This window comes from Hesperophylax consimilis, chromosome 17, assembly GCF_061612785.1.
Source record: "Hesperophylax consimilis isolate HC1 chromosome 17, BYU_Hcon_1.0, whole genome shotgun sequence".
NCBI classification, from domain to species: domain Eukaryota; kingdom Metazoa; phylum Arthropoda; class Insecta; order Trichoptera; family Limnephilidae; genus Hesperophylax; species Hesperophylax consimilis.
In genome coordinates, this window is record NC_142852.1 from 20308021 (window position 1) to 20327543 (window position 19523).

The 19523-nt window shown below is 38.7% G+C and overlaps 1 protein-coding gene and 1 long non-coding RNA gene across 2 annotated transcripts; one reads left to right on the forward strand and one right to left on the reverse strand.

Moving 5' to 3' along the window:
• The first annotated feature begins 3912 nt into the window (after positions 1-3912).
• Positions 3913-7176, forward strand: LOC149416177 (uncharacterized). The gene has a single exon (XM_089641900.1). It carries the CDS (start codon positions 3913-3915, stop codon positions 7174-7176), a length of 3264 nt encoding a protein of 1087 aa, XP_089498026.1.
• Positions 7177-15259: 8083 nt separating this feature from the next.
• Positions 15260-17157, reverse strand: LOC149416178 (uncharacterized). Its single transcript, XR_016303702.1, has 3 exons — positions 17090-17157; positions 15945-16011; positions 15260-15317 (listed from the first exon to the last, which is right to left on the reverse strand). It is a non-coding gene; the product is annotated as an uncharacterized LOC149416178 (long non-coding RNA).
• Between the last annotated feature and the right edge of the window lie 2366 nt (positions 17158-19523).

Genomic DNA, 19523 nt, shown 5'->3' on the forward strand with positions numbered 1-19523 from the left:
TCTAAAATTACGCTACTGTATTTACAAATCCTTCAAGTCCTTCACTGTTGTTGGTTCTGAAAATCAGGAGCTTTGATTAACCTTAGGATACGACTAACTACAATAGCAGATCAGTGAAATCAAGACTAACTTCAGGTGCACTGAAATGTGCAGTGTATACAGCTAGGCTTTACAAGTTTTTAACGCATTTCAATACTGTCCATGTCAATTGTTTAAAATATAATTTTCAATATAATATTTGGCTTAGAGATATTTACAAAATATTACCGGTATTATATTCATGGGCCGTAGCTCCAGGTCATAAATAGGTTCAACCGGTGGTTGTGGTCTGAAATTCGACATAAAATATAGATATTAAATTCAGCTTTTCATTAAAATATTTAATTATAAATGCTAAAAAATATCATTAGTAAATTACCTAATTCTTGGACACTTTAGACAGCGGCTAAAAATATCTGGTTTGTAATGTTTAATCACTAGCGGGATACCAATTAAGAGTACAATTCCGAATCCGATTCCAATTCCTAAACATATTTGTTCCAAAAGCGTCCACCCGCCCTTTTCAACTTCCAGTGGAATCTGAAATTCAATGATTGTATCATACGTATCCAGACCTCCAGAATATTTCAAAAGAATTCATATTTACGCCAAAATCACAAAAACACTCAAACCCCGAAACCGCTTGATACCGTGTCGCCGACACATTTGAAGATCTTTACATCAAAATAACTCAATCAAAAATGATTAATCAAGATAATTACATAGCAATATAATAGCAGAACCTGAAACACATCTGAAAATAATCATCCATCACCTCCTTCGGACACACCAACCCACGAAGTGACCGCGGCTAGGAAGGCTACTCAGTATTTACGTGGGACCCCCTCCACTACTCCCCGGATGGAATTCCATGATGGCCGCCGTCTCCAACCAATCACAGCCCAGCATGTCACCTTGACTTTCTTATCAAACACTGATAACAGATTCAAATGTGATTAATTGTGATATCATCAGACTGGATTTACGGAAAAATGATGCAAGATATAACTACGAAATAAATATCAACATCAAGAAATGATTATATACTAATACAATAACATGAATAATTATATCTTACTATATTTGTTACCCTTTGGGAAATGTTCAAACCAAAGATATTTAACTTCAAACCCAATATGAAAATTTGTATAATTATTTATAAAATAAATAAACGGGACTGCGGGAGATGGTTTTGGTAGATTGAACTGACTTGGTGAAAGGTATCATATTAAAATATAACTTTCCTCTCAACAAGATAATTGCAGAGAGGAAAAATACCTAACCACTTTACTCCTCACGAAAGAGGATAGAACGCCTCCGAGAGGGTTCGATTTGAAAACGTTCTATAAATAGAGAACCGAATTCCATACAAAGTCAGTTCAACAACTACCTCTGAAAGAGAATCCTCTCTCCTGAAGAACCATCTCCAAGTCTCCAAAAGTCTCAAGAAATATTTTCAAGTGTTTTATTCAGTAGTAAATTCAGTTTTTCCAAGTACCTATTAAATTCTTTTCGTCAGTTCAGATCTGGAAATAAATTCCTCTCTGATCGTGGCTTTAAACTCTACCACGAACTTCTACAACATCTACAACCTCTACCAAGACTGAAAACGCTGACAAGTGTACCCAGCTACCTTCGTATCTACACTTATTGTACGGACAGTATATTGTTTCGTACATTTGGTCCTTCGAGCCGGATCTACACACACGTCTTCAGTCTCACCTAAAGTAAAGATGCCGTCACTTCGCAGCGGCCGCAAAGCCTCAACATCATCCGAGACCAGCCGGAACCGAACCCAGCCTATCAACGCTGGTCAAGAAGAACCTACTACTGAGAACCCCCAAGAGCCCGATACACCTTTTGAGTCAACTGAAGACTCCCTCCAAAGGCTACGCTGAGAAATGCGCATTCGGGAGGAGCAACATACTAAACAAATCGCAGAACTACAATCGGCCCTGAACGCAGCAACACGTCAAACTACTACCCAACCGATGCACAACTTAACCGCACCTGAAGCAACTTCAAATGTACCCCCGAGCCCAGCAGCTAACATCACCATATCACGACAAGGGTACCCAACTCATCACACAATGGAGTATCAACCACAGCCATTCCTGACGAACCTAGACTCTCCGCTCTTTCCACCACCTCCTACAAATGATGAGAGGGCACGACATACTCAAGAGTGGTTACGACAAGGCGCCGATCCACTGACTCAAATAGCGTCGATAATGGCAGACGCCATCCGCTCCACCAGATCCCAGGACACCCCTCGAACACTAGAAGATGACTCAAGGATGGCAGCACTCATCGCCAGACAGTCTTCAGCAAAGGATCTGCCCATATTTTCTGGGGACCCGCTCGATTGGCCTATCTGGAAAGCTCAATATATGCAGTCCACTACCACCTGCCAAATGACCGCCAGTGAGAACCTCATCCGACTGCAACGCGCCCTCAAAGGCAAGGCACGAGAGACCGTATCGCCCCTACTGATGGATCCTTTTCAACTACCCGAGATCCTCAGCGTACTTGAGCAACGGTACGGCAACTCTGGAGCAATAGCCAAATTTATGCTCGAAAAAGTGAAGAAACTGCCCTACCTTACACCTGACGTATCTCTGGAAGACCTGGCCGACTTCTCCGGGACCGTACAAAATCTGGTGGCCTCCCTCCGGATCCTGAAGACCGAGAGTTACCTCATCAATCCAACATTGCTGAGCGACATTACCGATAAGCTGCCAAGCACTCTACGGCTAGCCTGGCTGATGGAAGTCCGCGGACAGCGCGCCCCTGCCACCATCACTCAACTCGCTACCTTTATGAAGGAGATAACTAACGCAATACCAAACAGCGGGATGGTAGACCGTCCGCGACCTCGCCCACGCCGAGACCAAGTCCATGAAGGATACCAAGGACAAAACAACAACGCAGGGAAGACGCCATACACCCTCAAACGCAAGGCGATCACACCACCCAGCTATCCCGGGATGAACCAGAAACACCAAGTAACCACAAGCAGTTGTGTCCAGTGCAGCGGTGACCACTCCATCAAAGAGTGCCGAGAGTTTGCGGCCAAAACCGTTGCCCTACGGTGGGAGACAGTTCGTGCAGCCAACTTGTGCAGGAAATGTTTGGAAAAACATCATTCTCGAGTCTGCGAGGAAACAAAAGGGTGCAGCATAGAGGGGTGCTATTACCCACATCACACCCTGTTACACGGAGGCCCACAATCACCTCAAAATACCGTGAACCTGTGACGCCAGAACACAAACCAGACCGTCCTTCTGAAGATCATACCAGTCATACTCAGTGCACCAAGTCAAGACACATGTTCAACATTTGCGCTTCTCGACGAAGGATCGACCGTGACACTGGTCGACACCGATACAGCAGCACAAATCAGAGCTTACGGCCCAGTTCACGGTCTACGAATCCACGGTGCTAAAGGGATGTGCACCTCTGACAAGCTATCCCAACGAGTGCGGCTGACGATAAGAGGAGCGGGCCAAGGCGACACGTATCAAATCACCGCCAACACGATAAGCAACCTCAACCTAACTCAACAACAAATCCACGGAAAACCCGTCATCCCGAAGATATTAATAGGACAAGATAACGCCCACCTAATTGTGTCACGAGAAGTGCAAGAAAACAATGATTACACGAATAATATCACGCACCGCACTAGGATGGATCGCCCATGGTGGCTCAAACCCAGGATACGAGCACCCAGCCACCACATTGGCACTTCAACGTGAAACAGCCTCAGACATACGATTGGAAGAACTGCTGAAAACAAATTTTACCGTCGACTCACTTGGCGTAACCGCAGCAACCCGAGTCAACACAAACATACAACGAGCAATTGCGCTTATGACTGCTACAACCCGACCCCTCCCTACTGGAAGATGGGAAACTGGTTTAATATGGCGCAACCCAGAAGCCACCTTACCTGACAACCGACAGTGCACGCTGAGACGACTCATTTCCCTAGAAAAGAAATTATCCAGAGATGAAGCCCTGAAAACAACCTACACCGAAAAAATTGATCAACTGATATCCAAGGGCTATGCGAAAAAACTGTCAGATAGAGAAGCATCCACACGTACACCACGACAATGGTATCTGCCACACTTTGCAGTAACCAACCCCAATAAACCAGGGAAAATCAGAGTGGTGTTTGACGCAGCCAGCCGATGCCGCGGAACTTCACTCAATGACCAGTTGCTCACAGGACCCGACCTGCTGTCATCTCTCCTGGGAAACGTCATGCGCTTCCGGGAAGGAAACGTCGCCATTGCTGCTGACATCAGAGAGATGTTTCTACAAATAAAAATAAAACCAGAAGACCAACAGTCACAGCGATTCTTGTGGCGAACATCAACCAAGGACGAACCCGAAACATACCAAATGACTTCAATGATGTTTGGCGCCATCTCTTCCCCAAGCAGCGCCCAGTTTGTCTTGAACAAGGTCGCTGAAAGGTACCAGCACGAATACCCATCCGCCGCAGCAGCTATTCGCACCAAGTTCTACATGGACGACTACTTGGATGCAGTAGACAGTCACCAGGAAGCTGCCCAACTCACCCAAAATGTGAGTACCCTCCTCGCGAAAGGAGGGTTCCATTTGACCAACTGGGCATCCAACAATCCAGCAGCTATTGCCAACTTTCCTGACGAAGATCGCACCAATACCACCATAGCCATCAGCAACGGGAGTCCAGAAACAGAACGAGTACTCGGACTAATCTGGGACCCATCCACGGATCACTTCCTATACTCATTTCACGAGATGACTCCATCCGAAACTACTACATTACCAACAAAACGACAGTTGCTGTCAACAGTTATGAAGATTTTCGACCCTGTGGGCTTCATCGGCTGCCTGACCATCAGAACAAAAGTACTTTTGCAAGAAGTATGGCGATCAAACGTCGGCTGGGACGAATCCATCACACCCGAACACGCCCAGAAATGGATAAGCTGGTTGAACTTACTGCACACGAACAGCATTTCAATCCCGAGACGTTGCCTCTACAACAAACAAAGCAACGTAACCCTACATCTCTTCTGTGACGCATTAGAACAAGCCTGCTGCGCCGTAGCCTACTTCACCGAAGACATAGAAGGGAAAATACAGACGACATTCCTTGCAAGTAAATGTAAAATCGCACCACTGAAACCTCTCTCCATTCCCCGTCTCAAATTGCAAGCTGGCCTCATTGCAGCAAGACTCGCCCAAACCATCCAGAAAGAGAGCACAGCCAACATCCGCCGCACATGTTTTTGGACAGACTCCACAACAGTACTATGCTGGTTACGCACTGACCCACGAGCCTACTCAACATTTGTGGCCAACCGACTAGGAGAGATTGACGAGCTGACCAGAATACCCGACTGGAGATGGGTTCCTACGAAGCTCAATCTCGTTGACATCGGCACACGGGACCTCGAAGTACCCGACCTGACACCAGAAGGAAGATGGTTCACCGGTCCAACCTTCCTTACCCACTCAGAAGAAAAATGGCCCAAAGAACGCGTACCCGCCCATAAACCTGATGAACTAACTCTGGAAGTCAAACCTCTCTACGTCGGACTCATCACCAAACGAGGCGAAGCTCTACCAGCAGTTGAACGGTTCTCATCGTGGCACCGACTGATCCGCTCGACTGCCTGGGTTCTCCGCTTTACCAGACGATGCCGGATGGGCCCTAACAGAACCCCGGAGGGACCACTAATAGCTGAGGAAATAAAAGCAGCAGAACACAGATGGATCAGGAGGTCACAAGAAGACTCGTTCAGTTCGGACCTACACACCATTCAAGAAAAGAAAAGGTTACCCGCCAGCAGTCGCCTCAACGCCCTGAACCCTTTCTTCGGACCTGACGGTATCCTCCGAATGGGCACACGTCTGCAGACCTTAGAGAAGGCTAACAGAGTAGCCCGGACTCCTATCATCCTGGATGGCGACAACTCATACACCCGTCTCCTGATCAATCACTACCATAAGAAGTCAGACCACCCCAGCACGGAGAAAACAGTAGCAGAAATACGCAGCCATTTTTTCGTGCTCAGACTACGTACAACAAGCCGAAAGATTGCACACGCCTGCCCAATGTGTTACATACGACGCAGTAAACCCAAGCCACCCCAGATGGGCGTACTACCACCACCACGTCTGATACATCACATCCGCCCATTCACACATTGCGGGCTGGATTATTTCGGTCCTATGACCATAACAGTCGGCAAACACAGAGAAAAACGTTACGGAGCCATCTTCACCTGCCTCTCAACACGCGCCATCCACCTGAAATTAACCACTTCGCTGTCAGCTGACTCCGCAATCATGGCCCTACAAAGAATGACCGCACGGAGAGGACAGCCAACTGCCATATACTCTGATAACGGCACAAACTTTCATGGAGCCGACGCTGAAATGAGAGACGCCCTGATATCACTGAGCCAGGATACCAAGATGATCGACGCAGTAGCCACCCAAGGCATAGAGTGGCACTTCATACCACCAATGAGTCCCCACATGGGGGGAGCGTGGGAGAGATTAGTGAGGTCAGTTAAAAAGGCCTTAAACGCCACGCTTAAAGAAAGGACGCCTAAAGAAGGAACTCTACACACAGCCCTTGCGGAGGCCGAATTCATTGTGAACAACCGCCCACTAACCCATATATCGGTCGGCCCACGAGACGAAGAACCCCTGACCCCCAACCAATTCTTACTGGGGTCAGCCGGGAAACGCCCTCAATTATCTTTCTACAACAAAACAGAAGAAGAAGTATGCCTCCGCCGTCAGTGGCGTATTGGACAACAACTCGCGGACGCCTTTTGGAGAAGATGGCTGCGCGAGTACCTTCCCACTATGGCTGCCCATCAAAAATGGCACCACCCGGCTACACCAATTAGAAAAGACGACCTAGTAATCATCATGGATCCAGCACTACCCCGGAACAGCTGGCCACGAGGCCGTGTTATCGAAGTAATACCTGCAACCGATGGTCAAGTCCGAACTGTTCGGATCCAAACAAGCACTGGAGTCTACATAAGGCCGGCAGTAAAAGTAGCCGTCATCCTCCCTGCTCCTACAACACCGGACATTCCCTGCAATACCGACAAGTAGGAATCTACACAAGTGGCAGAACTTGTCTACATCAACATCCCGACTCCAACTACTCCCTACTTCCTACTCCTGCAGGGGGCGCCAGACAAACGCCGGCACTAAGCGAACCCTCACTGACACGGCAGTCTGGACAGCACCCCCCCTGACGACACCGGGACTGAGCGGCTATCCCTCACTGACATGGCAAAGTCAGGACAACACCCCCTCCTGCTGACCCTGGATGGCGCTAACATGACTCCACACTGGCAAAATCTGGACAGCACCCCTTCTTTCATCCCTCGACCTCCAACCTGAAAAAACATCAAAAGAAGATATGTCTGATCAAATAGCTGAGTACAGGCGAGACTGTACGGGGGGAGTGTATCATACGTATCCAGACCTCCAGAAAATTTCAAGAGAATTCATATTTACGCCAAAATCACAAAAACACTCAAACCCCGAAACCGCTTGATACCGTGTCGCCGACACATTTGAAGATCTTTACATCAAAATAACTCAATCAAAAATGATTAATCAAGATAATTACATAGCAATATAATAGCAGAACCTGAAACACATCTGAAAATAATCATATAATCATATAATGCAAGATATAACTACGAAATAAATATCAACATCAAGAAATGATTATATACTAATACAATAACATGAATAATTATATCTAACTATATTTGTTACCCTTTGGGAAATGTTCAAACCAAAGATATTTAACTTCAAACCCAATATGAAAATTTGTATAATTATTTATAAAATAAATAAACGGGACTGCGGGAGATGGTTTTGGTAGATTGAACTGACTTGGTGAAAGGTATCATATTAAAATATAACTTTCCTCTCAACAAGATAATTGCAGAGAGGAAAAATACCTAACCACTTTACTCCTCACGAAAGAGGATAGAACGCCTCCGAGAGGGTTCGATTTGAAAACGTTCTATAAATAGAGAACCGAATTCCATACAAAGTCAGTTCAACAACTACCTCTGAAAGAGAATCCTCTCTCCTGAAGAACCATCTCCAAGTCTCCAAAAGTCTCAAGAAATATTTTCAATTTTTTATTCAGTAGTAAATTCAGTTTTGCCAAGTATTAAATTAATTTCGTCAGTTGGGATCTGGAAATAAATTCCTCTCTGATCGTGGCTTTAAACTCTACCACGAACTTCTACAACATCTACCAAGACTGAAAACGCTGACAAGTGTACCCAGCTACCTTCGTATCTACACTTATTGTACGGACAGTATATTGTTTCGTACAATGATAAATAAATAAAAATGGAAGTTAATGTCTTATACGTTTTGTTCCACGCTCATACCGCGAGACTTTTATGGTTGTTATTCGTGATAATCTAAAAAATAAAACAATTAAAAAAATTTTAACAAAACAAAACAAATAATATGCAAGTCTAATCGTGACTTTACTTTTACGAATAATGAACGTGTTCCGATGGCAACATGACCAAATCAGAATAGCTGACTGAGTGAGAAGAAATAATAATTATAAAAGTGTATTTATACCAAAGAAAATAGAATATAATATCTTGGATTTATACAAATCCTTTGTAAACAACACAAATATATGGTGAAAAATTTTTAAAATAATTTTTAAAATATCCTAGTTTTTCATAAATAAAATCACTGTAAATATAATGTGGCACGTTTATAGTAATATAATAATTAAATTTAAGCAGCAATTACGAAGGTTCAAGACTACTAGTTTGTATTGATAATAATTAAAGAAGATATAATTATTGTCCTCACCATATCATTAAATTCCTCCTCGTTAACTATTTTGGTTATTCTTTCTTCCAATTCTTTTTCTAACTGTTCCCTCATCGTCGTATTTAGGAACGCACTTTGGTTATTTTTATATATTCCGCTCACTGTTAACCACTCTGGATCCCTGAGATTCTGTTCTTCTTCATGTACGATGTTCTGCAAAGAAGAAAAGCGCCAAGGTTTAGAAGACGAGACAATACCCTAAAATATTGCCAGAATATTAACGACATAATCAATTAGCCGTGCACGAAATATGCATCGCGCGGTCCTGGTGTATTGGACAGACCCAAGGTTAAATTTGCCATAACAAATCTCAAAAATAAAGTGAGAAGCTTAACGACATAATAAGGAAGTTGAGTGAAAAATATTTTGACTTATAAAAAATATGTTCATGTAGATCAAAAAATATCGATTCTAAATATATAAATATATTTCTATATTATTATTCATAGAATTAGTTAAACGTTATTGAAAAAGCATTAAATAGCAATAAACTGAATACGCTCCACGATTGGTCGAAAGAATTCTGACGTCACATGTGTCGTGGCTTGTATATCACCGCAATGTCTATGGTGCATCTCTTTCTATTACATGAGAGATGGTCGGTTTAGATGAGAGAGGTGTATAGGCCAAACGTTTATTTGGGCCAGAACACAGCCGGTCGTGGAGTTAAAGCTTCCAAGTAAGTATATCAAATTATTAATCGTGTTTATTTGTACGTTACGATAAATATAATACATTTTTACAGTATAATAATCATTGCGTATCTACCCATCTGACATTTCGCCATAACCACTAGTTTTGTGCAGGTATATTTATTGATTTCGCATGACATGATAATTATTCTCTACTCATTATAATATATAATATTATAATGTGGTGATGGCTTTTAAATATTTCATCTTTTGTTTACCATATAATAAGGCACTGCTGAAAAGCAGCTGCATTCCCGGAGAAACCCCTTTGTCAATAGGATCTATGTGAAAAAAATAGCTCCCATCTATTGTCAAATATTTATGTAGGTATTTGTTGTTATTATTATATAAAATGGATTTCTAAAGATATATATTCGTATAGTGCTTTATAATAATATGTTGTTTATTGCATCGCTTAGAAGTTTTTATTATTATACATGTCACATTACATGTGATTACACTTTAGGCCTCCGCGCAGAAAAGTCTCACAGTGAACTGGGCTGTAAACCGTTATTTTACTTTTGGTCTTAGTTTTCTGCGCGGCGGTCAACAAATAGCGTCTTCAATACCGTGCCGGGCGGGCGGAAGCAAATATTCTAACTTAAAATATTAATTTAACTGTGAAATCTTAATCAATTTTCTTTTTTTTAATAACATCAATTCTAATAGACGGTTAACATTGTTAAAAAAATTACTGAAATTCCTTATTGAAGAATTTTTTTTTTTCCATACAAAATGTTTAAGCGACGTAGTTCTCACAGTTTGAATGACGTCACACCCACACCCCGCCTCTTACCGCTCGGATTCCGCTCGTTTTGGCGGGCTTGGTAAAATTTAAACTTTGAGAATTAATTTAATTATGAAAACAGACTTTAAAAAAAAATACCAGTATTTAAGTTTGAATGCGAACATTGATAAAAAAAATAAAAAAATGTACTCAACTTCCTTATTGATGAAGTCGTATACAAACAATATTCGACGCGCGGCCTGGTTTAATGGACGGAACTACGGTCGATTTCACCCTAGCAGACCTGGAAAATTGTACTTTCCTCGGGGTTTATTTTAATTATTCATGATGAACGCGTTACTAATGAATTTTTCTAGAGGGATCCCTTAGGATGTTACCTTTAATAATATAAAAGCTAATGCTTTCCGCAAATTGTATAGTTGAAAACCATGTTATAAGATTTTCAAACTGTTTTGATGTTTTAATCTAAAATATAAATAACTTACATCCGCAGAGAGACAGATTGATTTCCATCTTTTAACAAACGGGTTGTAATCCTTAATATCATCTACATTTTTAAAATAACAAATTTGATGCTTAAAACATACCTGAACAAATATTTTAGGTCAAAATATTTTATCAACCCTTTAAATGTCAGGAGACCAAATTTGTCCCTAAACATCATACGAATTTGGGTTTCTGATATTTGAATGTTAGATTGTTATACATTTATCCCATTGCAAACCACATAAAACCATGGTTTATTATTTATAACTAAGGCTAGCGTAACATATTGAAACCATATGTACCCACTGTAAGGATCTCTTACATGGGCGTATAAAATAGTAATAAATTACTAATTTGTAAGCAAAAGTAAATTAAGAATTAAAATTTGGGAATAATAATAAAACGTAACCGTTTTCATTGGGTGCAACGACAAAGCTGCTTGTGTATGCATTATATGTACGCAATAATAATACAGGGTTTTCCAATAAAAGGTGTTATTTTGATATTCAATCGTAAAACATCAATGGTTTCGTTGCTTGTGTGGCACGTAGCACCATCTCGTTGAAAGTAAACGTTGTCCAGATCAATGCCATCCAATTACGGCCATAAAAAATCATTAATCATCTCTCGATAGCGCGCAATCTATTCACCGTAACTGTTGCTCCAGCCTCATTTTCGAAAAAGTAAGGTCACCAAAACTGCACCAAACAGTCACATGTTGAGGAAAGAGAGGCTTTTCAACAATAACTCTTGGGTTTTCCGAGCCCCAGATGCGACAATTTTGCCTGTTGACGAAGCCACCGAGGTGGAAATGGGCCTTATCACTCAAGATGATTTGCACTTGATTCACGCAAGTGAATTTTAATCATTTCAATGCGTTGTTGAAGCGTGTATCGTTCCATTTTTATCAATGGTGTAGTTTCTACTTGTCAAATGTCAAAAAAATGACAGCTTCAAAAGTAACATCTACCAAAATAGCGGGCTATTGAAAATAACACCTCTTATTGGAAAAGCCTGTACTATTAGGATGATTTGTATCGCGCCGTTCTTATGAAAAATCACCTCAAGGATGCTGTAATTTTAATCTGTCGAGTTATTGCCTTGGGTAGATACCGACATGAAAATAATATGTTATTAAGTTTACCCTGTCACGAAACACAAGGATAGATATGTCTAGTGAATCTGGATTTGTTAGTATTCTCTTCAGAGTGACGTTGAACATCTTTGTGCCGTTCGGAAACTGGTCTTTCCCGTTGTAAGTTATGTTTCTGCAATGAAACAATGTTATGACAAAAAATATTATGTGTTCTGTTGGCCATGAGATTATACGTATTGTCTACAAATCTACCTACTTAAATTGTATGTGTTTAAATTAAATTCTAGCAAAATAAAATCATTATTTTATAAGCAATAATTATTAGCCTGAAACACTCATCCACATTGAAAAATCTCCTGATAAAAGATACATGACGCCAACGGGACCGTAGTTTGCGTCATGTAGTCCCGTTGGCGTCATGTATATTTTATCAGGAGATTTTTCAATGTGGATGAGTGTTTCAGGCTAATAATTATTGCTTATAAAATAATTGCTACCCTTTATGCTATGCATAAAAAAAAATCTTGTCTTTAACATTAGTTTACCAAAAAAATAATAATGAAAGTAAAATCAGTTCAATTCAATTGTGCAGTAAGTGGCTGAGTTGGCATCGCGTTTAGGTCCCACCCAGGCGACGCACAGTGGGCTGAAAATCGCCTTTCATAGACATAGAGACTTGAATTTTCAAGGGTATTTTTTTTGGCTAGAAATGGATTCTGCGTAAGCAATTGCGTGTACAAATGAAGGAGTTATCATTTTTTTAAGAATTTTTTTTATGGCACTGACATTAAAAGTGAGGCTATCTCTGGAATCGTAAGGTCGGCCTTTATATCCTTACACACATATATACTACTATTTATTTGTATTTTTTTCGACATACTTCGTATTGTGGCGCAACTTGTGATTTTTTTTTTTTAAATCCTCAAAGTTGAAAAAAAAACTTTGTTTATGTTGATTTATTTATTTATTTATTTATTTCATTTAAACGCCCATAGGGCTTTTACATATAATAATGTACATCTATTAAATGATGATTCATGAATACTTTACATATGAGTATGCTTTGTCTAGTTTACAATATTTTATTTACATTGCAAGCCTACTCATATGTAAAGCATTTAAGCATTAAAATGAATCATCAACATCTTTTTTCAACTTTACATTTACATGTTACATTTAATCATTGCAAATAATTATATCAACAACAAATCTCAAACAAAAAATGAAAAATGGCTCCGACAAGGCTAAGGTACTGGGTTCAATTCCAGGTTTTTTTTTGATATTTCAGTTTCACATTTTTTTGTTTTGTTTTATTGTTATTTTATCTTCAATAATTAATACATTAAATTATTTCTTGATAGTTGAAATGTCTTACGCGTATTCGTACTCCACCGCTTTTTTATCAGGGTAGATTCCGGATGTGCTGCTGTTATTCTCTTTTTCAAAGAAGACTACGTAAAGCAATTTCGTTTTGTTATTTGGCGTTTCCTATAAAAAATATATTTTTCGATTCATTAATACACGAGAATTTAACAACATCTATGAATTATCCAATAAGTTAAATACAACATTTGAAAGATTAAAATAACAATAACGTAATAAAATCACAAAGTAACATTTATGAATTATCCAAAAACCAAAACGTAATAAAATCACAAAGTAACATTTATGAATTATACAATAAGTCAAATAAAATCAAATACAACATTTGAACAATTACAACAACAAAAACTTATTAAAGTCATTAAGGGATAACATGCATTTTCCTAAATAGCTCCCAAAAAAATTTTGGATTCAGCCCCAAAGAAAACATCCAAAATTAAAGCCCACTGGCGTGTAATAATTGCGAGGATGACTTTGACCAACGAAACGCTAATATTGTAGACCAAAAAGAAAATAATAAAACAAAAATTGAAAATTCCAAATGCATTCCTTGGATACACTGTAAATATATTTCTATTGTTGATGTTACGTCCCTTTGATATTATTGTTAGTTTGATAAAAATGTATTTTACAAGCCAACTAAGGCGTGGGAGAAAATAGCCTTAGTAAGGTTCACTTTTTTATGAGTTTCTTTTTATTTTTAGTTTAAAAAGCATAGCGAGATTGTGTGAGAGTTTTGGAAGTCTAGCACAGTGTAATCGAAAATTTTACAATGTCAGAACGATAGTTGTGGTGTAATTAATGATGATTTTATGTCGATCCATAAAGTCCCATGTCAATACGATATTGACAAAGTCCATCTATGGTCAGTTTGCGATGCTCGCGAGCACGGACAAAATATGATTCCGACAGTTGGTGAGACAAAAGCCGTTGCTTTTAGCGAGGCCTCCGAGGTGTGGGATAAGTTGTCAATATGCACGACTTTTTGGATAATGTCGTTCGTTATGCAAAACAACTGGATAATTACTGAATGGAAGTGAACTAACTAAGCCCTTAAGTTGAAATAAATTATATACACGATCCATGGACGATCGAAACGGGATCGATTGATTCCGTTGTAACTTGATTGTCAATTCGACATTGTCAATTTATTAGTATTTTTTACTTTTGCTTAGCCGTCTGACGTTAATTCATTTCCCAGCAGCCAGTTTTGCGTATTTATATCGATTTGCATTGCAATATCGGTTGGAAGAAATAGTTCGACGAATCTAGCTAAATCGCTACAAATTCGTCGGCAGATCCGATATTGAAAAGTTATTGAAAGAAACTGGAAATACAAAAGTACTTTCATGTTTCAAACCGTCAAACGTCATATATTTACTTAAAAATATTATTTTTTAATTGAAATACTTATCTACATATGAATTGGCAGACCGTATTTACTTTTTGGCATAAAAAAGAGAATTAATTATTATTCAATGAGGTCTTTATTCACAACTTTAAATTGGTCAATGAGATATTTAGCCATAATGCGAGATATACGAAGCAACTGTATACATTTCATCTTTCCACGTTCTTAAATGATAAATGACGTCTTTTAAACATCTTTTTGTAACAGTCACCCAAATTAAACTGACAGCCAAAGAGATGTCATGTGCTTTCTTTGTCCGAATTTTTTTATCAATCTTTGACCGTGCTAGGGAATGTTGGTGACTGACCAATATCGTATTCACAAAAGGCTTTATGGATTGTCTGTGCTAGACCTCCAAGGAGGCTTTGAGAGTAGTCTGTGACAGTAGTCTGTCAGAAGTGGTACGTTGTGGAACACCACTACTGATTAAGAGAAATTAGACACTTAATCTTAGTGAGTGTGTGAGAGTCAGGCGTTGTTACTTGTGGTTTAGCCATTCTGCGTTGGTGGTGATGTACTAAGGGGTTGTTCCTCGTTTTATCTGGTACCCTGCGAAGAATGAGAAATTCAGTGTATGTAAATAAAGTCATATTCAAGTATATCGTTTAAATGTACACCAGTTTTTACCAGCTGGAAGCGGGAAGATGGTGGAAAGAAAATAAGTACCTCCATGGAAATCAAAATTTGAAGGTTTGGTTATCTAAGACAGAAAGTTTCGTCAATAAATTGAACTTATCAAACCTATCCGGAAACAAAATGCCTTTAAATACATATATTGGTATTTTAGCTTTAGAGCAAAATAATATATTATATATATATGTATATATATATTTATTTTTTTTAAAAAGAAAGACAAACATTCCCGGGTTACGAATAACCTGACAATATTTGAACATCTCCTACTACCACCACAGTAAGCGGAAAATGTTGCTTGTGTTGTGATGGAGGACTTAGTCAGTCGAGGAATCGAACACACTACGCCTGGGTGGGACGACCCAAGCGCGATGTCAACTCGACCACCGACCGTCCTCCATCACGACACAAGCAACATTTTCCGCTTACTGTGGTGGTAGTAGGAGATTTTCAAATATTGTCAGGTTATTCGTAACCCGAGAATGTTTGATTTCTTTAAAATATGTATATATTATTTTAACGAGAAATTGAAAATTCACTCACCTGTTGATCATCGACTGCTGGACTCCATTCAAGTAATTAATACAAATGATGAAGATGAAGATTATCCCTGGAAAAAAGGGTTTCCTAGTTAATTTTTGAAGAAATCTTTTGTTTAACATACTCTTTTGGAATAAGTTTTTAACTAAAGAAAATGAGAGAAATCTAAAGAAATCGCTCGAACTTAATTTTAGCCACTCGTAATCGCAGTCGAAATTACATACATTGGTCGACTTTCGTATTCCTGGGTTTCGTCGAAGGTACATACATAGATTCCATTCAAACTACGACTGGTCGAACCAGTCTGGACAGCTGTCAAAATTCATTATATTGCATCCTAATCTAAGATCGTTTCCCGCTCTCTCTTTGAAGGACAATCGTCGTATATAATGACTGATTTACCTGCGGTGTTCTCTGCAATACATAATGTAAGCTGAGACCAACAAGATCATTTCCCCAGAGGGTAGATGTGGGTGCTTTATTTATGGGGTCGATTCTTTCACTAATATGACAGACGAAGATTTCGTCAGGAAATAAAGACAATTGCGTGTACTCTCAGTAAGCCGTTTATAACAGATAATAATGTTTGAATCTCTTGGGCATGCTCGGTATGAACCATCTACGGGTCAGAAGAGATATGCATATTGTATCACACTTCTTCAAACTGATTCGTGGATGGTTTTAAAATCCGACTATCATGGAGAGTATTAGTCTTTATGTTCCTGATGGTTATCTCCGTCACCGACAGCATAGACTGTTTTATCTCCCGGCCTGAAGGACTAACTTGCCAATGGTCATGCCGTTGGGAAAGCAGTCTTGCTGTTAAACAGAATTAATTTGGATATCGACATATTTAGCTGAAGGTGAAGCTGCCTTTAAAAAGTAAGCTCTATTGATGCTGGTATAGTATGCAACGCTTACTTATGTAATTAAAAACGAATTAAAATGTAATTTTGTAATGTTTTTAAAGGAATAAACTAATTGAATTGAATTGAAAAAGTATGCATAAGATATGCAATTATGGTAACAAGCCAGTTACTGAATTTTCATTACATAAAAATCAGGTTTGGAAATAATAATCAGGATTACTATAAAAACAAAATATTGGGGGGTTTAAAACTTGATAAATTACTTTTATATTTACTTACCAAAGAATATAAAGAATATCTTTTTTTTCATGGTTGCACGTAAATTTCACTTGTAATATTAATTGCTCGAGAAGCCACAATACATTGAGCACAGAATCTATTTAAAAACAAATTAAAATTGAATCACCCTTTAATCACATAAATTATTCATTATAATTTCGAGCAGAGAAGAATTACTTTTATTAGAGCATTAGCGCTAATGGATGTGATCAAATGCAAAAGCGTGTTAGTTCGTAAAATAATCACATGTGTCTCGATGAAGATGACGAACGATGACTGAATGAATGTTTTATTTTTCGTTTTTAACTAGAAGATATAGATAACGAATTCTAGAATTAAAAAAATAAATCAATCACTTATCAGATAATAATAATCGTGAATTTAGTCATCTTAAGATAAGTTATAACAGGATTTTGGCGTTGTTATTCTCGACTTCAGGTTGTCAAGTGTGTGCGTCAAAGTTCCGTTCTCAAAGCTTCCATAGCTTGCTGAGTAATTTTTGTGTCGGGAGTGTAGTTCATTACCTTGAAGTTGCATTTCCAATCACGGTAGGTACAGAAGGGGTCAAAAAAGGTTTGTCTTAAGCAGAGATGTGCAAAATGGGTACCCAAAACCATTTGAAATGCAAAATGGAAATGGGTCAAAACTTTTCCATTTGAAAATGCAAAATGGTTTTTAGAAAAGCATTTCAAATGCAAAATGCAAAATACCTATTTTCAAAATGCATTGAAAATGCAAAATGGTTTCTCAGGTCAAACAATTAAAATAATTATAGAATTTTTAAACAGTTTTGTCATTTAATAATGGACATCAATGTAGAACAGACATATTACATGATGGTAAATCAAAAAATGCCACGACTACGGTTTATAAACCACAAAAAATTTGCGCGGGACAAATGTTGCCAACGTAAAAACATAGAAACTGCTATCTAACATTTAATATTACAGCGTCATGGCCCCATGTTTAGTATTTTTTGTAATGGTATCACTCAATTGCCAGGGCTTCTACCAGGGAGCAACTTGACAAATGTAAATTATCTCTCATAGTGAGGTTGAGGACCGACTGATATTTGGGGCTTATGAAAAAAAGATGAGTGGAGATTGTAGGAAGAATGTTGCAAAAAGCATTTAAAATGGAAAATGCATTCAGAAAAGCATTTAAAATGCAAAATGGTTTTTAGAAAAGCATTTAAAATGCAAAATGGAAAATACCCATTTTGCATTTCGCATTTCCATTTGAAATGGATTTATTTCAAATAAAGTACATCTCTGGTCTTAAGATTCATTAGTGGATAGTATTTTACTGTCTTCTGATTTTAAAAGAATGATCCATCTTCTTGAGTTTGCTCCCAAAGGAGCAGCGCGCAATTCTTTTGCAGCGGGGGCCCGCGCTCCTTGCTCGGCTCGCCTTTATCAAGAACTTTTCTGAAAATAATGTAAACGCTCGTGACCAATATTATTATTTATTGGATAATTTGTAAAGCGCCGCTTTTGTGAAATATCACCTCAGGGGCGCTTTACAGTTGATGCAGGTATTACAGAAAATATAAATATTACAAAAATAGAGTGAAGTTAAGTTAAGTAAAATGAAGTATCTACCTACCCATTCATCCAGTGTGACGTATTTTTATGTCTACATAATTTTAATAAAAATCACCAAACAAACCAATAGTGAACTGAGTTTAAAGTGCACAATTCTTCTAAATTGTAGACCACGCGTCAAACCAGTGAATTTTTATCGCGTGAAGTGGCTGTTTTAGTGCCTTTTTACCAACATTTCAAAACTACCAAACTGCCCTGAAGTGTTATGTCTACCTATTGGAAAAAATCATCGGTTGTGACGCTAAAGTGATTAACGAGTATTATCTTATAATATTATTAGCCAATTAAACATCACTTTTTACGTAAGGACTGTAAAAACAATACTACCATGAATACAAAGTGCATCATTTGCGAAAAAGACATTGACACTCCATCGGATTTTATTTGCTGTAGTGTCTGTGAAAAATAGCTACCATCTTGGCTGTGCTGAAATTACTGAAACGACACGCCGTAGTGCAAGGAGTTTGCAGGGGAAATGCAAAAAATGTATTAAAAACAGTAAAAATATCAAATCAAAGCAGGCGAATAATGAAATAACATTGAACAACGAAAAAGAACCGCCATCTATCGCCATACAAGCAAAATAGTTTTATCAAGCGCCAAAACCTAAACTCGCAATTCAAACAAACACAGAAAGCTTACCAACCTCAAATATAGATGGAGATAATGGTCCATTAACCTCTCAACTATTTTTAAAAGAGCTCACTGAATTCAAAACAACCATAATGAGATTCGTGAAAGACAAATTTGATTCATATGTAAATAAATATGAAGCTCTAATCTCACAAAATAACGAAATAATAAAAACTATCCAATTTATGACAGATCAA

Coding starts and splice junctions, on each gene's coding strand:
- LOC149416177 (XM_089641900.1), top strand. CDS start 3,913: ATGACTGCTACAACCCGACCCCTCCCTACTGGAAGATGGGAAACTGGT.